General features: G+C 37.8%; 2 protein-coding genes and 3 long non-coding RNA genes across 5 annotated transcripts in view; 3 read left to right on the top strand and 2 right to left on the bottom strand.

Annotated features, from left to right (window-relative positions):
* Positions 1–8,879, top strand: part of LOC146725281 (uncharacterized) — a 32,978-nt gene extending 24,099 nt beyond the window's left edge. The window contains 10 exon segments of the mRNA XM_085484318.1: positions 29–192; positions 332–3,115; positions 3,370–3,553; positions 4,357–5,040; positions 5,347–5,532; positions 5,767–6,252; positions 6,255–6,275; positions 6,772–6,869; positions 6,940–7,120; positions 7,340–8,879. Of these exon segments, the coding sequence (XP_085340444.1) occupies positions 29–192; positions 332–3,115; positions 3,370–3,553; positions 4,357–5,040; positions 5,347–5,532; positions 5,767–6,252; positions 6,255–6,275; positions 6,772–6,869; positions 6,940–7,120; positions 7,340–7,452 (4,901 nt within the window). The 3' untranslated portion in view covers positions 7,453–8,879.
* On the bottom strand, positions 7,346–12,009 carry LOC146725279 (uncharacterized). The gene is made up of 2 exons (XR_014925078.1): positions 11,832–12,009; positions 7,346–11,761 (listed from the first exon to the last, which is right to left on the bottom strand). It is a non-coding gene; the product is annotated as an uncharacterized LOC146725279 (long non-coding RNA).
* LOC146725280 (uncharacterized) lies at positions 9,523–11,330 on the top strand. The gene is made up of 2 exons (XR_014925085.1): positions 9,523–9,989; positions 10,074–11,330. It is a non-coding gene; the product is annotated as an uncharacterized LOC146725280 (long non-coding RNA).
* An 82-nt stretch (positions 12,010–12,091) lies between the features above and the next one.
* LOC146725278 (uncharacterized) lies at positions 12,092–13,064 on the bottom strand. The gene is made up of 3 exons (XR_014925059.1): positions 12,777–13,064; positions 12,302–12,540; positions 12,092–12,231 (listed from the first exon to the last, which is right to left on the bottom strand). It is a non-coding gene; the product is annotated as an uncharacterized LOC146725278 (long non-coding RNA).
* The window catches only part of LOC114939593 (titin-like), an 81,441-nt gene continuing 68,117 nt past the window's right edge, over positions 12,935–26,258 (top strand). Inside the window, 20 exon segments of the mRNA XM_085484261.1 lie at positions 12,935–13,827; positions 18,265–18,307; positions 18,390–18,664; positions 18,802–19,016; positions 19,098–19,319; positions 19,584–19,930; positions 20,024–20,372; positions 20,436–20,674; positions 20,791–21,020; positions 21,098–21,241; positions 21,314–21,571; positions 21,682–21,825; positions 21,915–22,187; positions 22,260–22,805; positions 22,880–23,357; positions 23,435–24,015; positions 24,159–24,701; positions 24,781–25,035; positions 25,141–25,284; positions 25,737–26,138. Of these exon segments, the coding sequence (XP_085340387.1) occupies positions 13,689–13,827; positions 18,265–18,307; positions 18,390–18,664; positions 18,802–19,016; positions 19,098–19,319; positions 19,584–19,930; positions 20,024–20,372; positions 20,436–20,674; positions 20,791–21,020; positions 21,098–21,241; positions 21,314–21,571; positions 21,682–21,825; positions 21,915–22,187; positions 22,260–22,805; positions 22,880–23,357; positions 23,435–24,015; positions 24,159–24,701; positions 24,781–25,035; positions 25,141–25,284; positions 25,737–26,138 (5,827 nt within the window). The 5' untranslated portion in view covers positions 12,935–13,688.

Genomic DNA, 26,258 nt, shown 5'->3' with positions numbered 1-26,258 from the left:
GTTAAATTTTTGCATTATATATATATAGTAAAAGAAGAAGATGCTGGCAAATACATGGTACGTGCGACAAACGCCGGTGGCGAGGCTCAGAGCATCGCTGATGTTGCAGTTTATGAACCGAAACCCGATACTATGGTCGAGGTGCACAAAACTGTCATTTACGAAAACATCCAGGATAAAAGTGGCGTCCAGGTAATTTATTGTTTTTCATAAAGCAAATTCACAAGATTTTCTAATATGAACGAAATTGGACATAAAGTTTAATGTTAAAACAATTGTATTTAGCCTTAGCTAAAAAATATTTGTGAAACTATAATATATTTGCGTTTAGTCTGAGGCGAAGAAAGAAGAAATATCATCGGGTGTTTTAACATCAGCGATTCAACCGAGCTTATTATTCAAGCCAATTACGACACCGACATCGATCGCAGTCGACACCGTGCAAAAGATCGATGGATCGGAGATAAAGTCTAGTAAATTGGAAACGATCTCGTCTATAATCGAATCTCACGAATCCGAAACGAAAACGGAACAGAAGTTTCATATGAAACTGGAACATAAAGCTCCACCAATCGTGGAATCCAAGTCACGAACCGAGCAAACAATTGCGATAAAGAAGGCTGATGAAAGGAAAGACGTGTCGGAGCCGATAAAAACGGAAGATAAATCAATTGAGAATGAAAACATAGAGACTTCAACGATTGCGAAGAAAGATGCATTGAGCTTTTTCGAGTCTATTACAAAAGAAAGCGAGACAATCCCGAAAGGACCGAAAGATATGATTAAGCTGACAGAGGAGGGACAAGCTCAAGCAGCTAAAGTTGGGAAATTAACGCAAAATTACGAAAGGTCAACGTTTCAAGAGGTAAAGAAATCGACGGAAGCAAAACCGTCAGAATTTCAGGTAACAAAAAAGGCCGTTCAGGATATTTTCACCAGATTGGAACAAGGATCATCACCTCGCGGAGTGGAAAACAAGCTGTTTGAATTTCCATATGAGAGTCCTAAACCAACGGAAGTAAAAAAAACGACTTTGGAGGAAAGGATAATTTCCGACTCGTCCATCTCGCAACAGCAGACAGAAAGTTTCGAAACGTTGATGAAAAGTTTCAATCTGGTTCCGGAACCACCTCCCGAGATATGTTACATGCCGAAGCCGGAGGAGGCGAAAAAGAAACGGCCTGATGTGTTTGTCAAGGCAAAGCAGCTGCAAGAGTCTTTCGACAAGACGATTTCCCCAATAGATGCTCCTATCGGAGGCGTGAAAATTTTTCCTACCACTCCTTCCACTCCGAAAATATTAGAACCCATCAAACCCGCCGAACCTATATTCACCATACCACCACCTTTCGAACTTGAAAAGAAAGAAGCGTTCGAAGAGACATGTATGAAGAGAGAGACATATGAAAAGAAGGAAAGTAAATTTAAGGAAGAAAAGATCGAACCGTCGAAATACTCATCCATTTTGAGAAGTGTTTCTCCCAGCAGACCATGGTCGTCATCGTCGGATGTGGAAACTAAATCGCATGTATCTACAGATTTGTCGGAATACAGATCTCATTCGGCCGCTTCTAGTCACCAGGAAGTTCTGAGAGCAACGTCGCCGAAACCATCCGCGGACGCGCTGGCGATGGAAAAATCCTGGGCGAAAAAATACGCGGATTCGAATAGAAAGTCCTGGCCACCTCAGGCCGAATCCGCTCAGAAACGCGAATGGAATATTCCCGTCGACGAATATAAGAGCTCCTCAAGAGAATTCACGCAGAAGATCGAGGAGACCCCGCAAGGTGGAATAAAAAAGATTAGCACGGAATCATCCGCCAATGTGGAGAAACGTTCCTGGTCCAGCAAAGAAGAATTTACGGAAAAGATAGTGGAGGGATCTTTGCCTACGTTAAAACTTGGTCCGATAATCTATAACGCCGAGACGATTAAAGTCGATCATACTGTGAATAAAGCACAGGAGAAAGCTCTGTTCGAGAAATACATGAGTGAGTGCAATGTGGATAAAACGGAAACGATACAGAAATTTGAAGAGTTTAGCTCGAAACGCTTGACGGAGGACAAAGAATTAAAAGCACCGAGTTTAGTAAAAAAGGTTGAGCCAGTCGTGACCCCGCGTCAGGATCTTATTGAAACGGAAGTCGATTCGCTCGTCCTCAAACCAGGATCACCTCCGGAAATTGGATATATTCCTCCGCCATTCTCTGTAAAAGATGAAACTATATTGGAGCAAAAGATAGAGAAGCGGGAAGAACCACCTGTACTTCCACCGAAAGAAGCGCGTATCACGCCACCGCCGCTTCCGGCCAAAAAGCCCGTCAAGGCCTCGACGCCGGTGCCATCGAAGTTCATGAAGGGTTCGTTTAGCCACGAGAGCGATTACGAGTCCGATTTCGAAAGTCGTCTGAGAGCGAAGTGGAGACCGTACGAGAGCGACAACGAAGAGCCGCATTATCGGAGAGTGAAGGCACCTGTTTCGAAACAATCGACGAGACCGAGATCCACCGAACCCGAGCCACTTCCACCTTCCAAATTCGAGACTCCCGCGCTCTTCGCAGGACCGTCCAGCACCCTCGTTACTGCAGAATCTGCCGAAAAGTCAATCAAAAAGACGACGTTTAAACGACACGAAAGGGAATCCAAGCAGCAACAAAGTTCGAGTCCCTTAAAACCCGGTTCTCCACCGATTTACGTGCAACCAACTATAAAGAGTACCGCTCCGAAATCTCCTTGCACCAAGAAACCAGACTCTCCGAAGTTCAAGACGAAAGTTTTTCAACAGGAAAGCGGTTACATGGCGGACACGGACGAGCCGTTTCAGCAGAAAGCTTCGTCTACGACGACCATGACGCAGAAATCTTTCGGTAAACGCGATGTTTCTTCGACAATTCACACGGAGAGCCGTACTACGTGCACGGAAAGCAGGATGAAGTCTTTCGAAAGCCACAGTTATGAAACTGATCACTTACGAAAAGAGGAGTCTTCTTCTTTCGTTTCGTCACCTGTTTGTACACCGACGCCTCCCAAAGTTGTTCAACAACAACAACGCAGCGAGAAGATTTATTCCTCGATGACTAGCAGCGGTTTAGCAAGCAGATTCGAATCCCTGAAGGTTCGAGCTTTTCGAGATGCGTGTGTCACTTCGAATATTGTTTCTTTTTTTCATGCTTGTCTAGGAAATTAAAACATAATAAATAGAGCGATATAGTGTAGTAATGTATTTTATAGATTTTAATATGTGTGCACATTAACAATTGGAATGTGTCAATAAAAACTGTGTATGCTGTTTAATGTTTTTTGTAGTGTTTCGTAAAGAAATTGAGTCGAAATACTTATTGAAATACTTAATGAAATAATGTTTAACAGGAAACGGGAGGGCCTTCCATCGATCAGAAAAAATTGGAAGCAGTGGAAAAGATTATGTCAATCTCTCCGAGTCCTTCGAAATTTGTGAAGGGCGATTTCCGTGAGAGCGACTATGAAAGCGACTATGATCGCATAACACCGCCGTGTCGCTTGAGCAGCTCTACGAAATTTGTCACCGATTCAGGTATTACATTATTATTTCTTATTAAACCTAACGCTTGAGCTAGAACGTCTAGTACTGCAAAATTTTTGTACTTGTATGAGTTTTTATCATTTATATTATTGTATTTTATTACATTAATTTAAAATAACTTTAAAATAACTATAACAATATATTGGTTTTCATGGAGTTATTTATATGTTTATTAAAAATTATATATTTTATTATTAAATGTGTTAATAATACAGAAAAGTGAAACGAATTTGCATTATTAATTTTGTACACTTTTAAATAGAAAGTAACTGATCTAATCTATAAGAGCTCTTTAACTTTTGCTCCATTTTCTAGCTAATAGTGTATAGTTCTCTCTGCAAGCTTGATATCCAAGACACAAGTTCTTTTATCTTTCTCATTTGCATGTTTTTCTTTTCTTCAACGTTTCTTTGTAAAACAATTATTGAATTTTCATCTTTCTTTTAATCATCGCATTTATTTCTGCGTAAATGAATTCGCTTTCTATGAGATACTCTATTCTTGCTTTATAACCGGTTTCATCATCGTGAGGTCGAGAAAATCCCGAAATGTCATCGATATCTAATTGATGGACGTAATAATATTCAATACATAATATTGAACTCGCAATTCGTCGAGTTTTGACAGCTATGCTCGGTCCTAACGAGATCTGTGTGAAACCGGATGTTGCTGTACTCTACTAGAAATTTAGAAATATAAATATGCTCTTCTGAGATGTACTACCTTCTCTCGCTCTTTTCTCAACAAATAGTTGGAACTCGTTTCGAATTTTCGGACCAAACTTTTCCACATAGGAAAACCAGCGAAGCCGAGCAAGTATACGATAGCATCGACAAAGCCGAAGACAGTTCTCTTACCCGGTTCTCCGCCGGAAATCGCGTACGCGCCACCGCAGCAACCGCAACGGCAAACATTTTACGAGGCTCGTGCAGGCGTGCCGTTTACCAACGCGGTGGGCACCGAAACCAAGAAGACCATGAGGATGGACGAGTCGACCGAGACTGCCAGGAGAGTCGTCACTGTCGAGCAAACGAGCCGCGTCATCAAGTTCGGCGAGCAGAAACAGCAACCGCATTATCGCGTGCCCGTACCAACCAAATTTGTCCAAGGACAATTTCGCGAGTCCGATTACGAGAGCGACGTAGACTCTGGCAGAATTCGGCCGAAGTGGACCCCGGCCGACAGCGACACGGAGGAGCCGCATTACCGAAGAGTTCAACCTCCCGCGGCTAAGAGCCCGAGATCGTCGAGTGCTCCGGTTAGGCAGACACACGTCGTGTCGCCGATGGAGTTTGACACCGGTCCTCCGAGGACTCCGACCTCGTTGATCCGCAGAGAGGAGATTGACGGAACCATCAGCCATCAGAGATACCAGCAGCAACGAACAGCTTCCGGAAAGAGCGACAGCATTCTGCAACCTGGTTCGCCACCCGAATACGGATTTGTTTCGAGGAGCGACGTGAAAAACGCTGCGGATCGTAAGAAAAATAATATGTCACGTAATGCTTTCGCATAAACAATCGTAGAAGCGCAGATGGTAGAAGTATATTTTTCATTCTCGATAATTACACATGAATTCTCACAATTATCACTTTACATCTTGTTTGGCTTTAATCGCTCTTTATTTGGCCGATTTTTCGTTCTCTTTCTTTTTGCAATCTTCGTTTTACATGTTATGTCACTTTTCATTCCATCGGGTTTTACAATTTTTCTTCCGTCTCTATATGCAAAAAGTGAGTTAAATTTTATTTTTTCCGTAACACAAAGCTCTAAAACGTTCGCAGACATCGCGTCACGTCATATGAGTGATATGACGAGCAGCTTCAAATCGAAAACCGAGAAATTCGTAAGTGATATCCAGTCGGACTTGAGGCAGAGCAAACCGATTTTGAAGCATCCTGTCGATTCAAGGACGACGGATAGGGACGAGCCGAGAACTTATAGAGAAGAATCGCGAGTCTCCGAACACGGTAATAATATTACCTAATTTTAATTTAAAAAGCAGATACATCTAATTTGTTTAATTACGTTCACGTTATATCCAGTTGAAGTAAAAGTATAACATACACAAATACATAATTTTGAAACATAACAATAAGACATTCCGTCTGCGTTCTAATTGCGCGCATATTGCATGAATCAATTTATAAATCTATTATATTTGAGGTAATATATAAGCATGTAATGCTTATTCGCGCAAACAGGAACAAAACAAATCGATCCGGACACTGGACTCATATATTTCAAGTATGACTTTGGTTATGAATTCGGTATTCTTTTACCCGGCGAGGGTAAAAAGACGGTTCAAAGCAGTCAGAAGAGCATTCAAGGACAGAGACGCGCCAGCGACGTGGAAGTGCCTATAGTCCACGAATTTACTGAGAAGAAAGCGAATGGTTTCGCGAAGAAGGGCACATTCTCGAGTCGCCAGACCAAGCCGGGAAACAAATTCGGTAACTCGAAGACTGTCAAGTGGGAGCCGACGTCGGAAAGCGAGTTTTCCGAAGCGGAGGACGCGAAACGTCTCACGAAAAAACAATCGGGGCTGGAAAGCTCGATGATGGCGCCTCCAAGTCTCATCATACCTAGCCCCGTATCGCCGTCAAAATGGGATCGCATTACGCCTAGCCCGATTTCTCTTAGTCCAAGCTTGCCGAGCCTATCTCCCAGACATAGTAGCGCTACTGGACCACTAGCAATGTGGATTCTGCAGGTATAAGCCTGCCATCGCGAGAATATATGTGTTGCTGCCTTTATTAATTGTTTCCAGCACTTTTCATCTAGCTTCAGATCGTTCGTTCTACTATTTCTTTCTCTATCCATTGAGAATTTCTGTCGCTGATTCTGGATTGCGATAACTTCTGTCATAATTTTCAACAAAACTCTTGTGCTCTTGCTTTTCTCATTGCACTCGGATTCTTCTCGAGATTTCTTTACATGTACTACTGTATCGCAAAATGCAATTTAGGAAATGTGATAATTGCACGTAAGAAGAGATGGTCTTTTTTAACATTCATTATCAAACCAGACGCTTATTTTCGTGCATGTTAATCAATCATGTTCTCTAACAATTGGTTACTCGTTATACGAATTTCAGATTCTGTATAATTCTGTATTAATCGAATTATATTGCTCTAAATCGCCTGATTCATATATTGTTTGTTACTATTGTATTATATTTTTTCGTTCAATTTCATCAAACATCGTAGGTTCACCGTGGCCGACCAGTAACGGCGTGTCATCGACCAAAGAAGTAATTCAGCCTTACCTCGACATATTACCGAAAAAGGCTCCTATATTTATCACGGTAATATTAATAACTTGTTGCTAATTATTAATAATTTTTCATTTGAAAAAAACTTATAATTTTATTTCAGCCACTGAAAGATATCGCAGTAATAAGCGGACAATCAGCTAGATTCGAGTGTATCGTTCAGGCTGAACCGCAGCCTAATATTCTTTGGTCAAAGGATCGTAGGATCGTTGAAAATTCTGCGAGTCATGACATCCAATATAGAAATGGCGTTTGCCGTCTTACCGTAATAAGAGCTTTTCCCGGTACGATGTAAAAATGATTATACTTTGTACTTATTTTTCTTTCTTAAAATAATTTTTTAATAGCTATTAAAGTCGATTTATTGATTTTTGTTCGAATAAAATTGTTATATGAATATAGAAATAAAAGAGAAATTTATATAGGGAATAATTTATATAGACATTTTATACAATTATGATGCTATAATATAATTTTATATATATATATTTTGTTTTACATAGAGGATGCTGGAACTTATGCGTGCACGGCAACGAACAGTCTAGGTTCCACCGTAACTTCCGCCAATTTAGAGGTGCCAGGTAATAGACGATCTTTATACGCCCCTATTTCGTAAAGATTTGATTAGGAAACGACCCTTTCCCCGCACGAAATCGAACGGGATAAACGCAAAGGTGGTGGAAAAGTCAGTTCTTAACTTCAGTTTGTGTTGATATCGGATTTGTGCATTGTATCATATTTAATTATTATCCACCCAGTTCGCAGGTTAATATGGTGAGGGAAATAATGATATGCAATGCTCGGGATATTTCCTTTATGCGAAAAAAATTCCTTTAAACACTCGAAGACAAGCGAATATTATAATTCGATGTCAAAGCGCTTTTTCTAGCTTGCTTCTTCCTGGAGATGGATGAGTTATCGCGATACAAGAAAATATGAAAAGTGGTGTTATAGAATACACACAGGACAAAAAAGCAACCTAGCTTTGTCTCAATGCGCATAATTGTTTTGTTTTTATATAGTTGTATATACGTACGAACTATAATAATGTTATGAGACACAGAAACTAGTCAATTAAAGCGAGTCAATAATAAATAAATCAAAATAAGAAATAAAAATTACGAAGCAAAGAAAAAAATGTTTTATTGAACAATATCATGCCATTGGACAAGTTAAGTAAAGCTTTTGATTCCTCGCATATCTACATATCTACATTTGTTTCTTGTTTATGTCTTACTTCTGTTTCCTCTACTCTTTCCTTCAATTAAACCATTATATTTTCGATTCTTCTTTCTAAACATACATTGATTGTTTCTTGCCAGCGTTGTTACAGGCTATAGAATCATGATACTCCTTTTTTCAAGCTAGCTTTATCGAAGCTAATAATTTAAAATAAAATTATAGAATATAAAAAAGAAGTTTATTTCAATTCAAAGATTAATATTTTAAATCACTCTCTATTTATGCACCGTGATATATTAAAACTAGTCAAACTATTTAAAAACAAAATAATAAAAGTATATTGTTTATTTATAAGCACTAAATATATATAAATGTAATAGGAGTATCCAAACGTCCTAAACGGCTTCTTACTTTGTAGTTTTACACATTTCCATATTAATTGTCTGTGCTTAAAACACGAAAAGTTAATGTTTTACAGCTAGATGAAATATGGGAATCTATTATGGGGCATGTGTACGGCTATATTCTAAATCACCATGCTGTTAACTCCTTGCGTCGATAGAGAATTAACAACAAAGGTATAATTCACATTATAATTGCATTTAGAAATGTACAAACGACAATGGTCATAAAAAACAGTATTTATTGAAGAATAAAAGTGTTCTGTAAATTAACTAAGCGATCGTCAATAATTTAATCGATAGTCGAAGATTTTCAAAATAAGATATTTTCGCATTTCACAAGGAGTTAACTGTGTTATTTATTAATGCTGCTGTTCATACACATGGTGACATAAATACTTATATATTATGTAAATAAAAAAGTGTGCTTTCTCTACAATATAAACTTGGCTATGGTTTATGGGTAATGAATTATTTCACATTCTTGCCTACATTCCATCTTCCTTTCCTGTATTCATAACTGCCTCCTTTTTAACATTTCTTCAAGACATTGTGATGTGGTAGCGTTATGGTGGTGAACAGAAATTTAAAAGCATCTAATAATTTATATTCAATTGTAAAAATTATGAAAATATTTTTTATTATTTCAAATATCTACATCTGACAATACTAGTCCACTCTTATCGCGTAACTTGCGTGTTTGCACATCACACACGCATATTGTCGCGCGGTATTATAGAGATTCGAATATGAACATATAGCTCCTTAAAAATAAAAAGTCAAAGAGATCGTGAATTTTTTAATAAAAATTAATTTTCTAGCAAGATCTATCGCTAAAGTTCATAAATGCTAAAGATCATGAAAAAGTTGCATATAGGATATACGTTTTTAAAAAAATTTTGATAATTTTCTTTAATTGTGTCTTTGCTTAATTTAAACTCTACATATATTGCTAATTGTAATTTTTTTAGATAGTATTTTCGTATCTTGAAACATTTTCATCGTTCAAAAGTTAAACATTATTTTTTTATTGAAACCAGAGAACGATTAAAACGTTACATCATTTCCGACACATGAAACGGTTGAATTTCGTATTGTAAGAATTTTTGAAAATTTCTAGAAATTATAAAACTTGATTCATCTCTTGCATGAAAAACGGATGATTTGGTATGAAAATAGATGGTAAAATAATCTCGAGGAATGTGGAGGAAAATGTGAGTCGATGATCCAAAAATATACGGAAGAAAAACAAGCGATCTTATATATGTTGAGAGAGAGAGAGAAAGAGAGAACGCTAATCTATTTTTCTTTATGATTCGGTTACGCAATTTTACAACGATAATCGTCATATTTCTCCAAGTAGTATCGCTACTTTTACAGGCGCAACGTCATCGATATACGATGTTTATCGTTATCCAAAGGAAAGCATAATCGAACGATTTCAGGATACACCAAAATATGTGGCTTTAAAAGATTTATTCCTGTCGCAAGATAAAAATGTTACGCCCACTACGAATTGTGAACAACCGTACGAGTCTTTTTATGATTTCGGATTCACTACAGATTGCAGGTAGTTGCATCGATCACTTAATAAAAAATCTATCAAATTCAATATACCATTTCATTATGAAACTATCATTAAATTATGTAACAGTTTCATAGAAGGAAACAATCGCGAGAATGTGACGAGAGATTTCGATGCAATAAAGGGGGAAAATGACATTGGACATGAATTAGATAGCATCTATACGAAGGACAAACTTGACATCAATAATTTGCGTTTGGATATCAAGCTGCCTTTGTATAATCGCGAAGGAGAGCACAATGTGACAAATGGTGAGTACTTGAATCGCGTCGGGTTTTAATGACATTATATTAGTTCACTATGCTCGATCAAAATAGAATCTAACAAGTCTATGAAGTAAATAAAGATTTTAACGATCCCGAAATATTCGTCGGTACTTGAATCATAGCGAAACGTAAAGGCTTCTCGTCATCGCGACCGAGATTATTTCACAAAATCTCAAAATAGATGCGTCGCTATGCGGCATCTTGGACGAAACGTGGTGATTCACGCGTGACCCACCTTCTCGATGTGATGATGTTTCTGAACTGATGTTTCTCCGGCGCGAAGGTACTTCCTTCGTTACACGCATCGTGACCGTTAACATTCGCTTTTTACCGATACTGACGATACAGAAAGCTGATGTAGATTAATTGCGATGCGAGGTATATATTACACGAAGAGATGAGTATCGTTAATGGGTACTGAACTGCTCGAGTGCACCGGACAGTAAATTTAGTTAGTTATCGGTGAGCGTTTCGCTCCGATTCGTCAAAGCGTTAACGGTTAAGCAGGATTATTCCTATTGCTTATGCTTGGACGAAAAACTAGAATTATTTCCTAGGAAAGAAAGAGAGAAAATCACTTTTTGTCGAAATGCGTACAAAAAATCTGTATACTAAACTCGTACACGAACAATAGATGATTTGATCTTTGCTGGTAAAAGATGCATCTTGTATAATTTTTCAAGCGGTGTTAAAAGTGTCTCGAAAAACGCTCCGATTCGTCAAAACGTTAACGGTTAAACAGGATTATTCCTATTGCTTATGCTTGGACGAAAAACTAGAATTATTTCCTAGGAAAGAAAGAGAGAAAATCACTTTTTGTCGAAATGCGTACAAAAAATCTGTATACTAAACTCGTACACGAACAATAGATGATTTGATCTTTGCTGGTAAAGATGCATCTTGTATAATTTTTCGAGCGGTGTTAAAAGTGTCTCGAAAAACGCTCCGATTCGTCAAAACGTTAACGGTTAAGCAGGATTATTCCTATTGCTTATGCTTGGACGAAAAACTAGAATTATTTCCTAGGAAAGAAAGAGAGAAAATCACTTTTTGTCGAAATGTGTACAAAAAATCTGTATACTAAATTTTTACATGAAAAATAGATGATTTGATCTTTGCTGGTAAAGATGCATCTTGTATAATTTTTCGAGAGGTGTTAAAAGTGTCTCGAAAAACGCTCCGATTCGTCAAAACGTTAACGGTTAAGCAGGATTATTCCTATTGCTTATGCTTGGACGAAAAACTAGAATTATTTCCTAGGAAAGAAAGAGAGAAAATCACTTTTTGTTGAAATGCGTACAAAAAATCTGTATACTAAACTCGTACACGAACAATAGATGATTTGATCTTTGCTGGTGAAAGATGCATCTTGTATAATTTTTGGAGCGGTGTTAAAAGTGTCTCGAAAAACGCTCCGATTCGTCAAAGCGTTAACGGTTAAGCAGGATTATTCCTATTGCTTATGCTTGGACGAAAAACTAGAATTATTTCCTAGAAAAGAAAGAGAGAAAATCACTTTTTGTCGAAATGTGTACAAAAAATCTGTATACTAAATTTTTACATGAAAAATAGATGATTTGATCTTTGCTGGTAAAGATGCATCTTGTATAATTTTTCGAGCGGTGTTAAAAGTGTCTCGAAAAATGCTCCGATTCGTCAAAGCGTTAACGGTTAAGCAGGATTATTCCTATTGCTTATGCTTGGACGAAAAACTAGAATTATTTCCTAGAAAAGAAAGAGAGAAAATCACTTTTTGTCGAAATGTGTACAAAAAATCTGTATACTAAACTCTTTACACTGAACAATAGATGATTTGATCTTTGCTGGTAAAGATGCATCTTGTATAATTTTTCGAGCGGTGTTAAAAGTGTCTCGAAAAACGCTCCGATTCGTCAAAACGTTAACGGTTAAACAGGATTATTCCTATTGCTTATGCTTGGACGAAAAACTAGAATTATTTTCTAGGAAAGAAAGAGAGAAAATCACTTTTTGTCGAAATGTGTACAAAAAATCTGTATACTAAATTTTTACATGAAAAATAGATGATTTGATCTTTGCTGGTAAAGATGCATCTTGTATAATTTTTCGAGCGGTGTTAAAAGTGTCTCGAAAAACGCCAGTCGTTATTTACGTATTACGAAGCAATCCCCCGCGTTGTTAGGCTCACTGATAGGCGCGCATACGCATTTAGAATGTGGTTCGTAGTGGCTGAGCGATGCATTCTCAAAGTCGCGATCAAGGGTTGCTCGCGCGGCTAAACTTGGTCGAGCCTACGCAAATATAAGGAGAATATCTTCTGTTATCAAATTTTATAATGAGAATAAGGAAATGAACAAATTGTTTGTAAGACTGAGAAAAGAGAGAGAAAGAGGGTAAAAAAAAGAAGGGAAAATCGCCAACACATACACATTGTGGAGTAAAAGAATCTGAATATTTATAGATAAAAATTCGATAAAGATACGCGAAGAGGGAGAAAAGAAAAGATCGAGGAAAGAAATGTACGTACGAGTGCGCATTCAGACTTAAGAAGTGCTCGGGCTTCACGGAGAGGAACGACGAAAGAGAGATGTAAGCACGGAGGGGGCAATAATGTGCAGATGCGTGGGCGGCTGTCAGTGAGCGCGAGAACGCTGCGTGAGACTTTTACCGCTTCTCTTCGATCGGCGACGTACAAACGGAGTCTTTATCAAATGAATCTATAGCGCGAGCAACACTTCAATCTTATATTTAACACTTCGTTAGTGCGAGCCGATCGTTATCGCAAACAATATCGCGATAAAAATAATGTATCTGTCATGTGTCTCTTATATATTTCTATGACATATTATGTATATTGGTACCCTTTTACTCACTCGTATATTTTTAAACATCGTGATGCATAAAAATTGTCGAAATCTCTTGCGATATGTCAAGCTAACTCTATAGCGCGTACGCTATATTTCTCTTGTTCCTCCTCGACAGAATCCTCGGACGTCCCCACCCTAAACCATGTAACACCCTCTCCATCTCCTCGCGCTTTAGCCAAGCGTCAACTCGTAACCCGTTCAATTCGCATTCGACCGACGTCTTGGTTTAAAGAATCACGGGGACAAGACTTTTGACGATGACTTGATTTCTGCCGACTGATTGGACTGAGCCGCGGCTACCAGCAGAAGAATACTGCGTGTATTGCGGGACAAAACGGGGGATAAGTGCGAGTGATTTGCTCCAACCCGTCGTTGTGCGTCGAGAGTTTGTTCGTTAAATCTCGGCGAGTGATAAAACGCGACGTTTTGAAAAAAAAAAAAAATTAAGAGAGAGAGAGAGAGAGAAATATACATTAAACGAAGAGCTCTGTAGATTCTTCAAGAGTATAGTTAGCAGTTCACGATTCTTCCGTTCGTACGACTCGTAACTTTATCGGATTTCTCGATCCAAGATGAAGCGACAACAGTCTCAAGAGCAGCAAAAGCTGCAACAGCAGCAACAAATCATCCAGCAGGAACAGCAACAACAATACACCCAGCAACGAACGGAAAGACAAATCACGCGGCAACAGATCACCAGTCAGCAGAGAGGTCAGTTGCAATAACGTGTGAAAAATTCAGAGATCGTACTTTCGAACAATCTATCGAACAAGAAGAGCTCGAGCAAGAAACACATTATAAAAAATGCCGCGTGAAATTATGAAATTACATTTTATATCGCAATTTTTAGTCGCAAAAATTCTCATTTGCAGATTAACTGCGTATATTTTGGATTAATTTTTTAAAAATTTTTTTAACGAGAAATAAGCGATGAAATTTTGATATTACATCTCCTGGCGAATATCCCATCAACGTAGGCTCTCGTATTCTATTTCCGAGCAAGGAGCACCGTTCGTGCGAGAGCTCTAAAGATAGTTCTCCGCGTACTTCGACGTGTGACCGTCTCATAAAATTCTTTCACGCGCCCCCGAAGAAGGGTGACGTTGCATTACGCGACCTCCATCAAGAGAAAACATATGTCTCGAGAATCTTACAATTTTCTTCCATTAACAAAATGCATTTCGGAGCAACCCTTCTATTCCAATCTTCAATTCTAATGAATGAAAAATATTTCGTTATTATTTCGAAGATAATCAAAAAAGAGCAGAGATCCTATAATTAGCCTGACATAGCCAAGGTTAATCTAGTTATATTTTAAACATAGTATGCTTAATTATTGAAACAAAATAATATAAATTAATGTAAAATTTATATAATTTTCATATTGATATCTGTTAAAATTCTTTAACATAAAAATTAATTTTTGATTGGCAGATTAATGTAATGAAAAATTATTATTTTACAATGAAGAATCATAGGTAACATTATATTGATGAATGCAATGTATTGGAAAATCTCCAAAAGTAATTGTAAAATTCAGAAACACATTTATTACGCTCTTGTTTGTGTTTGTTTAATTCATTGCAAAATAGGCGCAATGCCAAATTCAAAAGAGATCAAGATAAAAAGACCATTGAATTGCTTAATCCTTGTGTGCTTATTATGTGACAAAAAAAAGAAAGGGAATCAAGAATTATATTCATCTAATAATGTTCATTTTGCATGCTTATTCAGCTAATTTATTAAAGGCTTCAGCCTTTTACGATAAACAGAATATAAATAATTTCACATAAAAAATTTCAATTCTAGAGATTTTTTACAGAAATCTAAGCAACCACTTTTGCGCACACGTATTCCGTTTTACGAATTAATTTTTTAATATATACAAGCGATTTCAGATTTAGATTTTCGTTATTGAAGGTATAGAATACATTTGCCAACTGCGTATACATAAAAGAATAGAGAAAATGGTTGCGTTGGTGTTTTGTTGGCTGCCAAATGACATAAACGTTGACAAATTTATGAATCTTGCTTGCATCGGTGTGCATCGAAACGTATAGGGTTATATTTCAACGTGCGTGAAACTAAAAGACAATGAAATACAGTAAGCGACTCCGTTACGCTAGTAGCGTTAAACTATCTTTCTTCATTTACAAAGAAAAATTAAATATATGCAGGGAAATGTCACGTGTAAGGAAATTTTATTAAAAAATATTTATAAAAATCTCTCATTAAAGTTAAAAGTCGATCAGACTGGCAATCATTTATTATAAATAATTAGTTGAAATACAACGTTTCGGCTGTCATTGCAGCCCTTTTCAAGTAAATCTAGAAAAAGTTACATAAAAATAATTATAATTTTAATACACTTCATCGCTCTACAAATAATTATACATTCAAAAAACAAAAATATGCTACATACCAAATTAATACAGTAAATCAAATTCACTGCAAACTACCGACAATATTAACCATTGTTTTGATGAACAATGCAAAACTGACAGAAGTAAGCAAGAAATAAATAGATGTTAACTGTTAGCAAGAATCTTAGTCACTACGCGTTAAGTAATATTTACACAAGTGATAGTGCTATGTGATACAAATTGCTTCGTACTTTGATTAATAAAATAAAATTCATGTATTTATGAATTAAATTGAATATCGTATAATGATCTTCTAGAATCTGTTCATTTCATCATGCAAACAATTCTGCAAAAAATCGGCTAAGTTTTCCTATAACATTTGCCAGTTTTGCGAAACTTGGACACTTTACTCAGAACAGCTGATCGCATCTCAGCGTCATTAGGTCGAACTGTGACGAATAACAAAACTGACAGTCCATCAAAAAGAAAATGACAATAGGGGACGAAGGAGAGAAGTAAAAAAAGAACAATGACAGAAAGAGGAGATAGTTGTTTCATGTTTGAAATTTCGATACACGATACATATATATATATATATATATATATATATATATATATATATAAAACATATATTAACGCTCGCGCGAAATATATGTAGATGAAGAAGAAGAAAGAGAGAGAGAGAGAGAGTCAGATTCGGATTTTATTTTGGTCAGTGACTGCCTTTGCGTAACGGGAAACGAGATTGGTCCGGGTACACGCGTTGCGACGCGGCGCGTCGCGGCGCTCGGCGTCGAGCAAAGATAGTTGCGCCTAAAATGGATCACGGTAACGTGATCCCCATCCGAATGCAAAAATACGATCTTGTGTTCGTAGCGTTAGAGTGTGCATTACCTGACGTCTAGCCCCCTTCGCGGCCCCTTCGCGGCTTCCGCGGATCGCAGAGCGAACGATGCGTAGCTGCACACACAGTAAAGAACGATGAATTTTAATTATGAGGCTATTAATTCATTAACTTAATAAATTCATTAAATTTAAACGTCAGTTAAAAAGGCTCCACACACGCACGCATATGCATAGTGTAATTGAATTTTATTTTAGAGGGAGTTTGTAAAGAGATGTGCAAATTATTTAGAGAGAAATATCTGATGTAATCATTAAAATTTATTTTTTATTATACGTTTCTGTTATATTGTAAAAATTTTGTTCTTATAGTTTTTGTCATGTAGAAAAATGATTATCTAACTTTTAATTATCTTTTCATTGATTTATTAATTCATTAACTTAATAAATTCATTAAATTTAAACGTCAGTTAAAAAGGCTCCACACACGCACGCATATGCATAGTGTAATTGAATTTTATTTTAGAGGGAGTTTGTAAAGAGATGTGCAAATTATTTAGAGAGAAATATCTAATGTAATCATTGAAATTTATTTTTTATTATACGTTTCTGTTATATTGTAAAAATTTTGTTCTTATAGTTTTTGTCATGTAGAAAAATGATTGTCTAACTTTTAATTATCTTTTCATTGATTTATTAATTTATTAACTTAATAAATTCATTAAATTTAAACGTCAGTTAAAAAGGCTCCACACACGCACGCATATGCATAGTGTAATTGAATTTTATTTTAGAGGGAGTTTGTAAAGAGATGTGCAAATTATTTAGAGAGAAATATCTAATGTAATCATTGAAATTTATTTTTTATTATACGTTTCTGTTATATTGTAAAAATTTTGTTCTTATAGTTTTTGTCATGTAGAAAAATGATTGTCTAACTTTTAATTATCTTTTCATTGATTTATTAATTCATTAACTTAATAAATTCATTAAATTTAAACGTCAGTTAAAAAGGCTCCACACACGCACGCATATGCATAGTGTAATTGAATTTTATTTTAGAGGGAGTTTGTAAAGAAATGTGCAAATTATTTAGAGAGAAATATCTAATGTAATCATTAAAATTTATTTTTTATTATACGTTTCTGTTATATTGTAAAAATTTTGTTCTTATAGTTTTTGTCATGTAGAAAAATGATTGTCTAACTTTTAATTATCTTTTCATTGATTTATTAATTCATTAACTTAATAAATTCATTAAATTTAAACGTCAGTTAAAAAGGCTCCACACACGCACGCATATGCATAGTGTAATTGAATTTTATTTTAGAGGGAGTTTGTAAAGAGATGTGCAAATTATTTAGAGAGAAATATCTAATGTAATCATTAAAATTTATTTTTTATTATACGTTTCTGTTATATTGTAAAAATTTTGTTCTTATAGTTTTTGTCATGTAAAAAAATGATTATCTAACTTTTAATTATCTTTTTATTGATTAAAATTCGCTCATTTTTTAAGCAAAACTGTGTGTACACTATTTAAATCGTTTTACACATTAGGGTTTTATGCGTATACACACACGTTTTAGATCTTCGTGTGTAATTGTTCTGTCGTACTTTCCAATTAGGGTAGAACGAATCGAGGAAACGAACCGTTGACGCCGTTTTTTTCCTGTCGCCGTTACGCGCGATGACGATGCCGCACTTTTTCATTAAGTTATGTCTACATCAGGACGCACCGTAAATTTAAACCAATTTACTCATTAGCTCGAAAACGAACCATTACGAAAATACAATACACGAAAGAGTCTATAGTACTGAGACTTGAAAAAAAATTAATCAAATACACGCGCAATTTCGCGCAAACTTGTTTTAATTATTATTTCGATGTTTAATAGAATTCGTATTAATTATCTAAAACTAGATTAATTTTCTTTCGCAGTTCAAGGGGAGATCGTAATGCAAACGACGCCAACGGTACCAGTGTAAGTATCGCGATATGCTTTGTGATTATAACATTTTTAGAAAAAATTAAATTGTTATTTTAATGTGATCCCCTCGATGTAGATTTACCGGCAAACCTGGTGATCCATCACCGCCGATTTTTGAACGAATCTTTAAAAATGCGAGATTCGCGCAGGGCGGCAACGCAATTTTCGAAGGTTGCGTCCGAGGTAATCCAAAACCAACAGTTTCTTGGACGCATAAAGGAATACCGTTGCTAGAATCACGAAAGATTCGAATGTCCTATGACGAATATACTGGAATTGTCACCCTTCAAATTAATCAGATTGGTCCAGGGGACGAGGGCGAGTACACGTGTAGTGCAAAGAATCAGTATGGTGAGGGTTTCATCTGCTAGCAAATTTAATTTTTATTTTATCAGACATATTTTCCTCGTTTTCTCTTTGAACATATTTTGCTAGTTCTAAACCAGGATTTAAACTAAAACAAAACAATTATCATGTTCTTCATTTAGGCGAAGCGATTTGCTCAGTTTACATACAACCAGAAGGATTTGGTCCTCCAGCGCAACAACTGTCGGATAGTTATAAGAAGGAATTTACGCAAAGCATTCAGTCGAGCGAACAAAAAATGCAGACCGGCAGTCAGGTCTTCCAACAACGTTATCAACAAACGATAGATAAACGAAGTTACGTTAATGGCACGTCTACGAGCATCGAAGATTTTAAGGTATTATAATTTGATGCACGTTACTAGGAATAGGATAATGACGAATTAAAATAACTCTTCGTATTTTCCTCGAATGTGCAGGTTGATACCTTCGAATACAGATTATTGCGCGAATCGGAGTTTCGCGAATCGATCACTCGCCGTTTCGTGGGTGAATCTGATTTGCAAATTTCTACAACAGTCGATCGTACCTTAGGACCGATTGCTCCTCCGCAAATCACTCAGAAACCGAGAAACTCGAAACTCGTCGAAGGAACGGATGCCGTCTTCACCGCAAAAATAACTGGCAATCCTAAACCAAGGGTGAGTTTAAGCTGTATCGAAAGGGCGCGTATTATTTTTTTTTATTTCACATTTATTATTGAATTTTATAATTATTTTTATCTCTGATATTTTACAAACAAAGTATATATATATATATGTATGTATTTTTATTTTATTATACATATATAATATATAATCTCTCGAGAGAGCAAATATTGAAGGAAAACGGTTCTAGTAGAATACCTAATATATATGTATTATATTAATTAATACAACGTTATATCATGCTCACATTCTCCGCAGTTAACATGGTTCAAGAACGGCCAGAGAGTCCGAGATACCCAACGTGTGGAGACGAGCTATTCGAACCAACAGGCTACCTTACGAATCCGAGCCGCCCTGTCGGAAGACAGCGGTCATTATACATTATTGTCCGAAAATCCTCAAGGCTGCACCGTTAGCTCCGCTTATCTGGCAATTGAGTCCAGCGATCAAGTAGATCAAGTTCCGTATCAAGCGCATCAAAGGGAATTTATTAAGACTCAACAAACGGAATCGACCACCGAGTCTGCTGACTCTGGCAAAGTTCTACCGCCGAATTTTGTCCGCACCATCACGGACAGAGAAGCTACCGAAGGCAAAATGACGCGGTACGTTTCGACGTTTTATTTTATTTTATTTATTTTTTTAGTTAAATATAATTTTCGACGAAACTATCAATGTGAATGATATTTTATTTTCAGATTTGACTGTCGCGTAACTGGTCGTCCGTATCCCGAAGTTACTTGGTATATTAATGGTCAACAAATCGCCAATGACATGACTCATAAAATCCTCGTAAACGAATCCGGCAACAATTCATTGATGATTACAAACGTGAGTCGTACCGATGCCGGCGTAGTAACATGCGTTGCTCGGAATAAAGCTGGCGAAACCTCCTGTCAGTGCAACTTGAGCGTTATCGAGAAGGAACAAGTGATCGCGCCGAAATTTGTGGAACGTTTTGTCACTACGAGCGTGAAGGAAGGAGAACCCGTTGTTTTTATGGCACGTGCAGTCGGCACGCCGGTTCCACGTATCACGTGGCAAAAGGTAATATTTTTTATTCGTTGTATCAATCAGAAATTTTTCTGACACCAGTGACACTTTTAACAGGACGGCGTACCGATAACGCCTGGTCCCGAAATCCGTATATCGAGCGACGGTAGCGGAGCTTCGACCCTGGATATTCCATGTGCCAAGTTCTCAGATGCAGCCTGGTATCAATGCACCGCTCAAAATGTAGCCGGTTCCACCGCGACACGAGCGCGGCTCTTCGTCGAGACGCCAAAAGGAACGGCCCCGGAACCAAGACGCCTGAACTTACCCCGACCTACGAAAGTCATCGAACCAGAGTGAGAGCTTTTTCGAGTGTTCATCAAAAATGAATCGATATTTTTCATTTTTTTTTCTTCTTCAAATTCTCCCAATATCTATGATAAAATAAAATGACATGAATAAATATTTCTAGACCAGCGCCTGGCCCCGAAGTGATTTATTTGAGACACGTGGAGCGTGCTAAGCCTTATCTGCCGCCTCCTGAAGAAGATAAGATTTATCCGCCGCCACGTTTCATTATACCGTTAAGAGATGTTCATCAAATCGAAGGTGGACGAATTCACTTCGAGGCCAGAATCGAACCGGTGGGCGATCCCACGATGAGGGTGGAGTGGTATGTTAATGGCAGAGCACTCGACGCAAGTGAGTATAACACTTGTATTATCGATTACTCGATCAGACTCTCGAATCAATCTAATTTGTATTGACGTGCGTTGCAGGTTCCCGGGCGACTTCCATCTTCCGTTTCGGTTTTATATCACTCGATCTTATTAGCATCGTTCTTCAAGATAGCGGCGAGTACTTATGCCGTGTTGTAAGCTCTACCGGAGTCGCCGAATCTCGAGCCACCCTCAGCGTAACCCGTAAGTATATAAATTATTTTACCCTTTATTTGTGTTTTACAATATAAGCTAAATTAATTTCTTATTTATTAGCGCGCGCCACGATTGAACAGGCGAGCCAATACCCCGACAGTCTCCAGTACATCCAGCAGCTCGAGGATTACAGCAAGTACCAAAGGCAGGAGAGCGTGGAGGAGACCTCTTCACAGCGGCCGGTTTTCATCCGCCCGCTCCAGGATCTTGGTGAGCTACAGGAAGGTCGTAACGCCCATTTCGAGGCGCAATTGACGCCTGTTAGCGATCCCACCATGAAAGTGGAGTGGTACAAGGATGGAAAACCAATCACAGCTAGTAAGTATCGGTAGAAGCACGATATTAATAGACTTATCAAAAATAAAATTGAATAACAAAATATTGTAATGCTTTAGAACTTATATTATAAAAATATAATCGCTTTTTAGGCTCGAGAATCACTAGCATCTTCAACTTCGGTTACGTCTCACTCAATATAATGCACCTACGGGCTGAAGATGCGGGTTCTTATACTGCGCGAGCTGTGAACCGCTTGGGAGAGGCCATCAGCTCCGCGACTCTCCGTGTCTTCGGTGAGTTTTAATTCTGCGACGAACAATTATTTTTGAGCAATATTTGTTCATTCTCTGATATTAAAATTAATTTTAAAATTATTGCGTAGCGCGAACAAGCGTAACGACAGACTTGGGTATCCCCGAGCAACTGAGGTACATCGAGGCTGCCGAGGAATTGGAAGCCTATCAACAAGCAATGCACCAAAAGTACGTGCAGGAGCAGCCTGAACCGAGCAGCCCACCGGAATTTAAATCGCCTATTAAAGATCAAAGCGGCATACGAGAAGGCGGATTTGCTCATTTTGAAGCGCGCCTTGAACCAGTCGGCGACGCCGATCTTCGTGTCGAGTGGCTTAAGGATGGACGACCTGTAGAAGCTAGTAAGTAACATATTTCGATTTGTGTAAACATGTTGTTGAAATTATATATTCACGAAACCATTTCGAAATTAGGTTCACGAATTACAACTTTCTTCAATTTCGGTTACGTGGCGCTGACCATTAAATATGTAACGATACACGATGTCGGCGTATACACTTGCCGAGCTTACAACAGGGCTGGCGAGGCTCATACTACTGCTCAATTAAGCGTAATTAGTAAGAATGATGTTATTTATGATAGTCAGCATCCTACCGGTCTTCAAAAAATTCAATCTCTCGAAGATTCGAGCAGATACTCGCGACAAATTCAAGAGGAAACGCAGATTACGCAGGCACCACGATTCCTAGGCAATCTTAAAGGCACTAATAAGATTGTAGAGGGTCAACGGGCGCATTTTGAGGCACGCGTAGAACCTCAAAGCGATTTAAGCATGACGATTGAGTGGTACCACAACGGCAAATCTATCACTGCCGCTAATAGAATCCAGACTTATCACGATTTCGGATACGTCTCCATTGATATCCTTCAAGTTCGACCCGAAGACGCTGGCACTTATACCGTTGTGGCTAGAAACTCTCGCGGAGAAGCCCGTTTGTCCGCCACCATGACTGTAGAAAGTAAGATATACAATTTTATTTACGCAGAAGCTCTAAAAAATCGTAAGATTAATGAATTGTATTAATTTTTCCAGCGCGTTCCAGCATAGATACCAGCAGTATGCATCGCGGCACTTACGAAAAGACTCAACGTTTAGAAGAATCCAAGTTCATCGAGCCGCATTATCATATCGAAGAAATCTCGAAATCAAAACCGATTTTTATTCAGCCGTTGAGCGATCCTAAGCCGGTTAGCGAGGGCAAGAATATTCACTTAGAGTGTCGCTTGGAACCGATGGGCGATCCAACGATGAGAGTTGAATGGTTTCAAAACGGACGCCCGGTCACGGTTGGCTCCAGATTCAGGACTTACTACGATTTCGGATTCGTCGCGCTAGACATAGTACACACTACTGTTTACGATTCCGGCGAATATACGGTGAGAGCTACCAATCATCTGGGCACCGCGCACACTTCCTCTTGCGTGAGAGTCATCGGAAGATCCGACGTCGTCACTGAAACACAGAACGAACAATCGCTGGAGCAGATACAAATGTTGGAGGACTCATCGAGGTTCGCTTTTATTTATTGCAATTTATAAAAATTACTTGTGTACTATTATTTTTATCTACTTCCTATTTTTCATATAGGTACCGCAAAACTCAACAAGAAGAAGTCACTGTGATGCAAGCGCCTCAATTCACTCGACCTTTGCACAACATCGAGACCGTGGAATTGACCAACGTTCATCTTGAATGTCGTCTACAGCCAGTCGGTGACGTGACTATGAAGGTCGATTGGTTCGTCAACGGTCGACCGGTCAAAACTGGTCATAGATTTAGACCATCTTACGAATTTGATTACGTGGCTCTAGATATTCTTGGCGTTTATCCTGAAGATTCGGGCGTGTACACTTGTCAGGCTAGAAATCAGCTCGGCGAGGCAGTTACTTCGTGTTCCGTAAGAGTCCACGCAAAGAAAGATTTAATCCTGGAATCTCAACATCCCGAAGGATTGGAAAGGATACAATACTTGGAGGATGCTTCGCGATACAAGAGACACGAACTCGTCGACGAGGTTGTTAATGTAAAGCCGAAATTTATTACAAAGCCGAAAAATCAGGAAAATCTTCGAGAAGGACATCACGCTCATTTCGAATGCAAACTGGAGCCAGTAACAGATTCGAATTTGAAGGTCGAATGGTTCAAGAATGGTCGTCCAGTAACGATAGGTAATTTATTTTTCTCATCTATTTAGTTTATAATAACAAACATCATTATTTAATTATTTTTCTTAATAATTTTTTAAGTTTATTAACAGACTTAGCTCGTATCTGTTAAATTATTTAATTTTGTGTATATCAATATTTTGCAGGACACCGTTTCCGTCCGATTCATGATTTCGGTTACGTTGCATTGGATGTAATTGATCTGATCGCTGAGGACTCTGGAACTTACACGTGTCGTGCAGTTAATCTGGTAGGCAGCGACGAAGTGAGCTGCATCTTAACATGTCGCTCGGGCGCGCAAATCTTAACAGACACGCAAAATGAGCTTGGACTTGAGCAGATTTATTATCTTGAAGATAGATCCAGATATCAAAGGCAAGAAGTTATTGAAGAAACCACCACTCAGGCGCCCATTTTCACGACTTCGTTAAATAATGTCGAGATAAAAGAAGGTCAACGAGCGCATTTCGAGTGCAGATTAATTCCAGTGTCCGATGCAACGATGAAAATTGAATGGTTTCACAATAATAAACCAGTGAAAGCAGGCTCAAGATTTGTCGAAACAAATAGTTTCGGTTTCGTCGCACTCGATATCATGTATGCATATCCTGAAGATTCTGGAACATATACTTGCAGAGCTAAGAATATTATTGGCGAAGCTATCACTTCCGCAACTGCTATCGTTCACTGTAAGCTTATTGTTATTTTAAAATTTGTTCGACGATTAGTTTTAATGAAAATCGTTAATTTATTTTTTTTTATCTACAGCCAAAAAGTCAATCTACACGGAGACTCAAAGCGAGGAAACACTTCAACGCCTTCGCACTTTGGAGGACACGTCTCGTCATCAACGTAAAACAACAACTGAGGAAATTGTTACGCAAGCTCCCGTCTTTACGTTACCGATCAAAGATCTTCGTGTTGCTGAGAATCAGGCAGCGCATTTCGAAGCACGTGTCATCCCGGTTGGAGATCCCAAACTCAAGGTGGAATGGCTGCGTAACGGAGTTCCTATTTCAGCCTGTAAGTGTCTAATATCTTATAAATTTACACGTTGAAAAATGTCGTTTTTTATATAACGAGATTTTTTAAAAAATATTCTTTATTTTACTCTTTACCTTTTAAAAGCAAATCGTGTAACGACCATGCACGACTTTGGATACGTCGCATTAAACATGAAGTACGTCAATCCCGAAGATTCAGGCACTTATACGTGTCGCGCGACAAACGAACTCGGGGAAGCGGTTACTTCAGCAACACTATTCGTTCAATGTAAGTATAAACACAAATTAGATATATACTGATATATACTTTGCATATATAATATGCAACTTAATTTACCGAATATAATCGACACCACTTACAATTTTACATACATTTTTTTATATAAATTACATAAATAAAAAATTTTCGCCACATTAATTATTATTAATTACACGCTATAACTATGCTGTTAAACTGAAATAATGTTTGAAATATATAACAAATCGCTATGTATAACACTGCTGATTTTATATTTTTATATTTTATTATTGCTTTACAAGTTTGGTGTGTCATTTTGCTAAACTTATTTGTACTATCTGCAAATAAGTATCTACTCGTATATATACAATATATCGCAATTTGACTGCAAATTTTTGTTGTTTTGCAAAAACATTGAATTATATGCAATTTTTCTTTGTACACAACTCGTACACAACTACACAAATTCTTCTAAAATGCAGCCAAGGCAGCCTTGCAGTTTGAATCACAACACGAAAGCGCTTTGTCAAAACTCCAAGCTTTGGAGGATACCTCGAAATATCAACGTCATGAGGAAGAAGAGATCGTGGTAAAAGAAAAGCCGTTCTTTACGGTCCAGTTGAACGGACCTACCACTCTAGTCGAAGGTCAAAGCGCACACTATGAGTGTCGTATAGAACCTTATCCTGATCCCAACATGAAGGTGGAATGGTTCCACAACGGTAAACCATTATCCACCGGTCACAGGTATAGAACTACCTGCGACTTTGGATTTGCATCGTTGGACGTATTGACTGTATATGCTGAGGATGCGGGTACATATACTTGCCAGGCCACCAATAAATTGGGATCGGCGAGAAGTTCGATTAATCTCAACGTGAAATGTAAGTAATACAAGAACGCGTTGTTGCGTGTCAAGTCTCGTAGATTCATTTTGTTGTATCGCCCTGCTTTATACATGTGTACATGTACATACTACAGAATTCATTTCCTTAAATTTACAA

The sequence above is a fragment of the Nylanderia fulva genome, unplaced genomic scaffold (genome assembly GCF_048542155.1).
Source record: "Nylanderia fulva isolate GAGA-0341 unplaced genomic scaffold, ASM4854215v1 Scaffold1, whole genome shotgun sequence".
NCBI classification, from domain to species: domain Eukaryota; kingdom Metazoa; phylum Arthropoda; class Insecta; order Hymenoptera; family Formicidae; genus Nylanderia; species Nylanderia fulva.
This window is presented reverse-complemented; position numbering and strand designations above follow the sequence as displayed.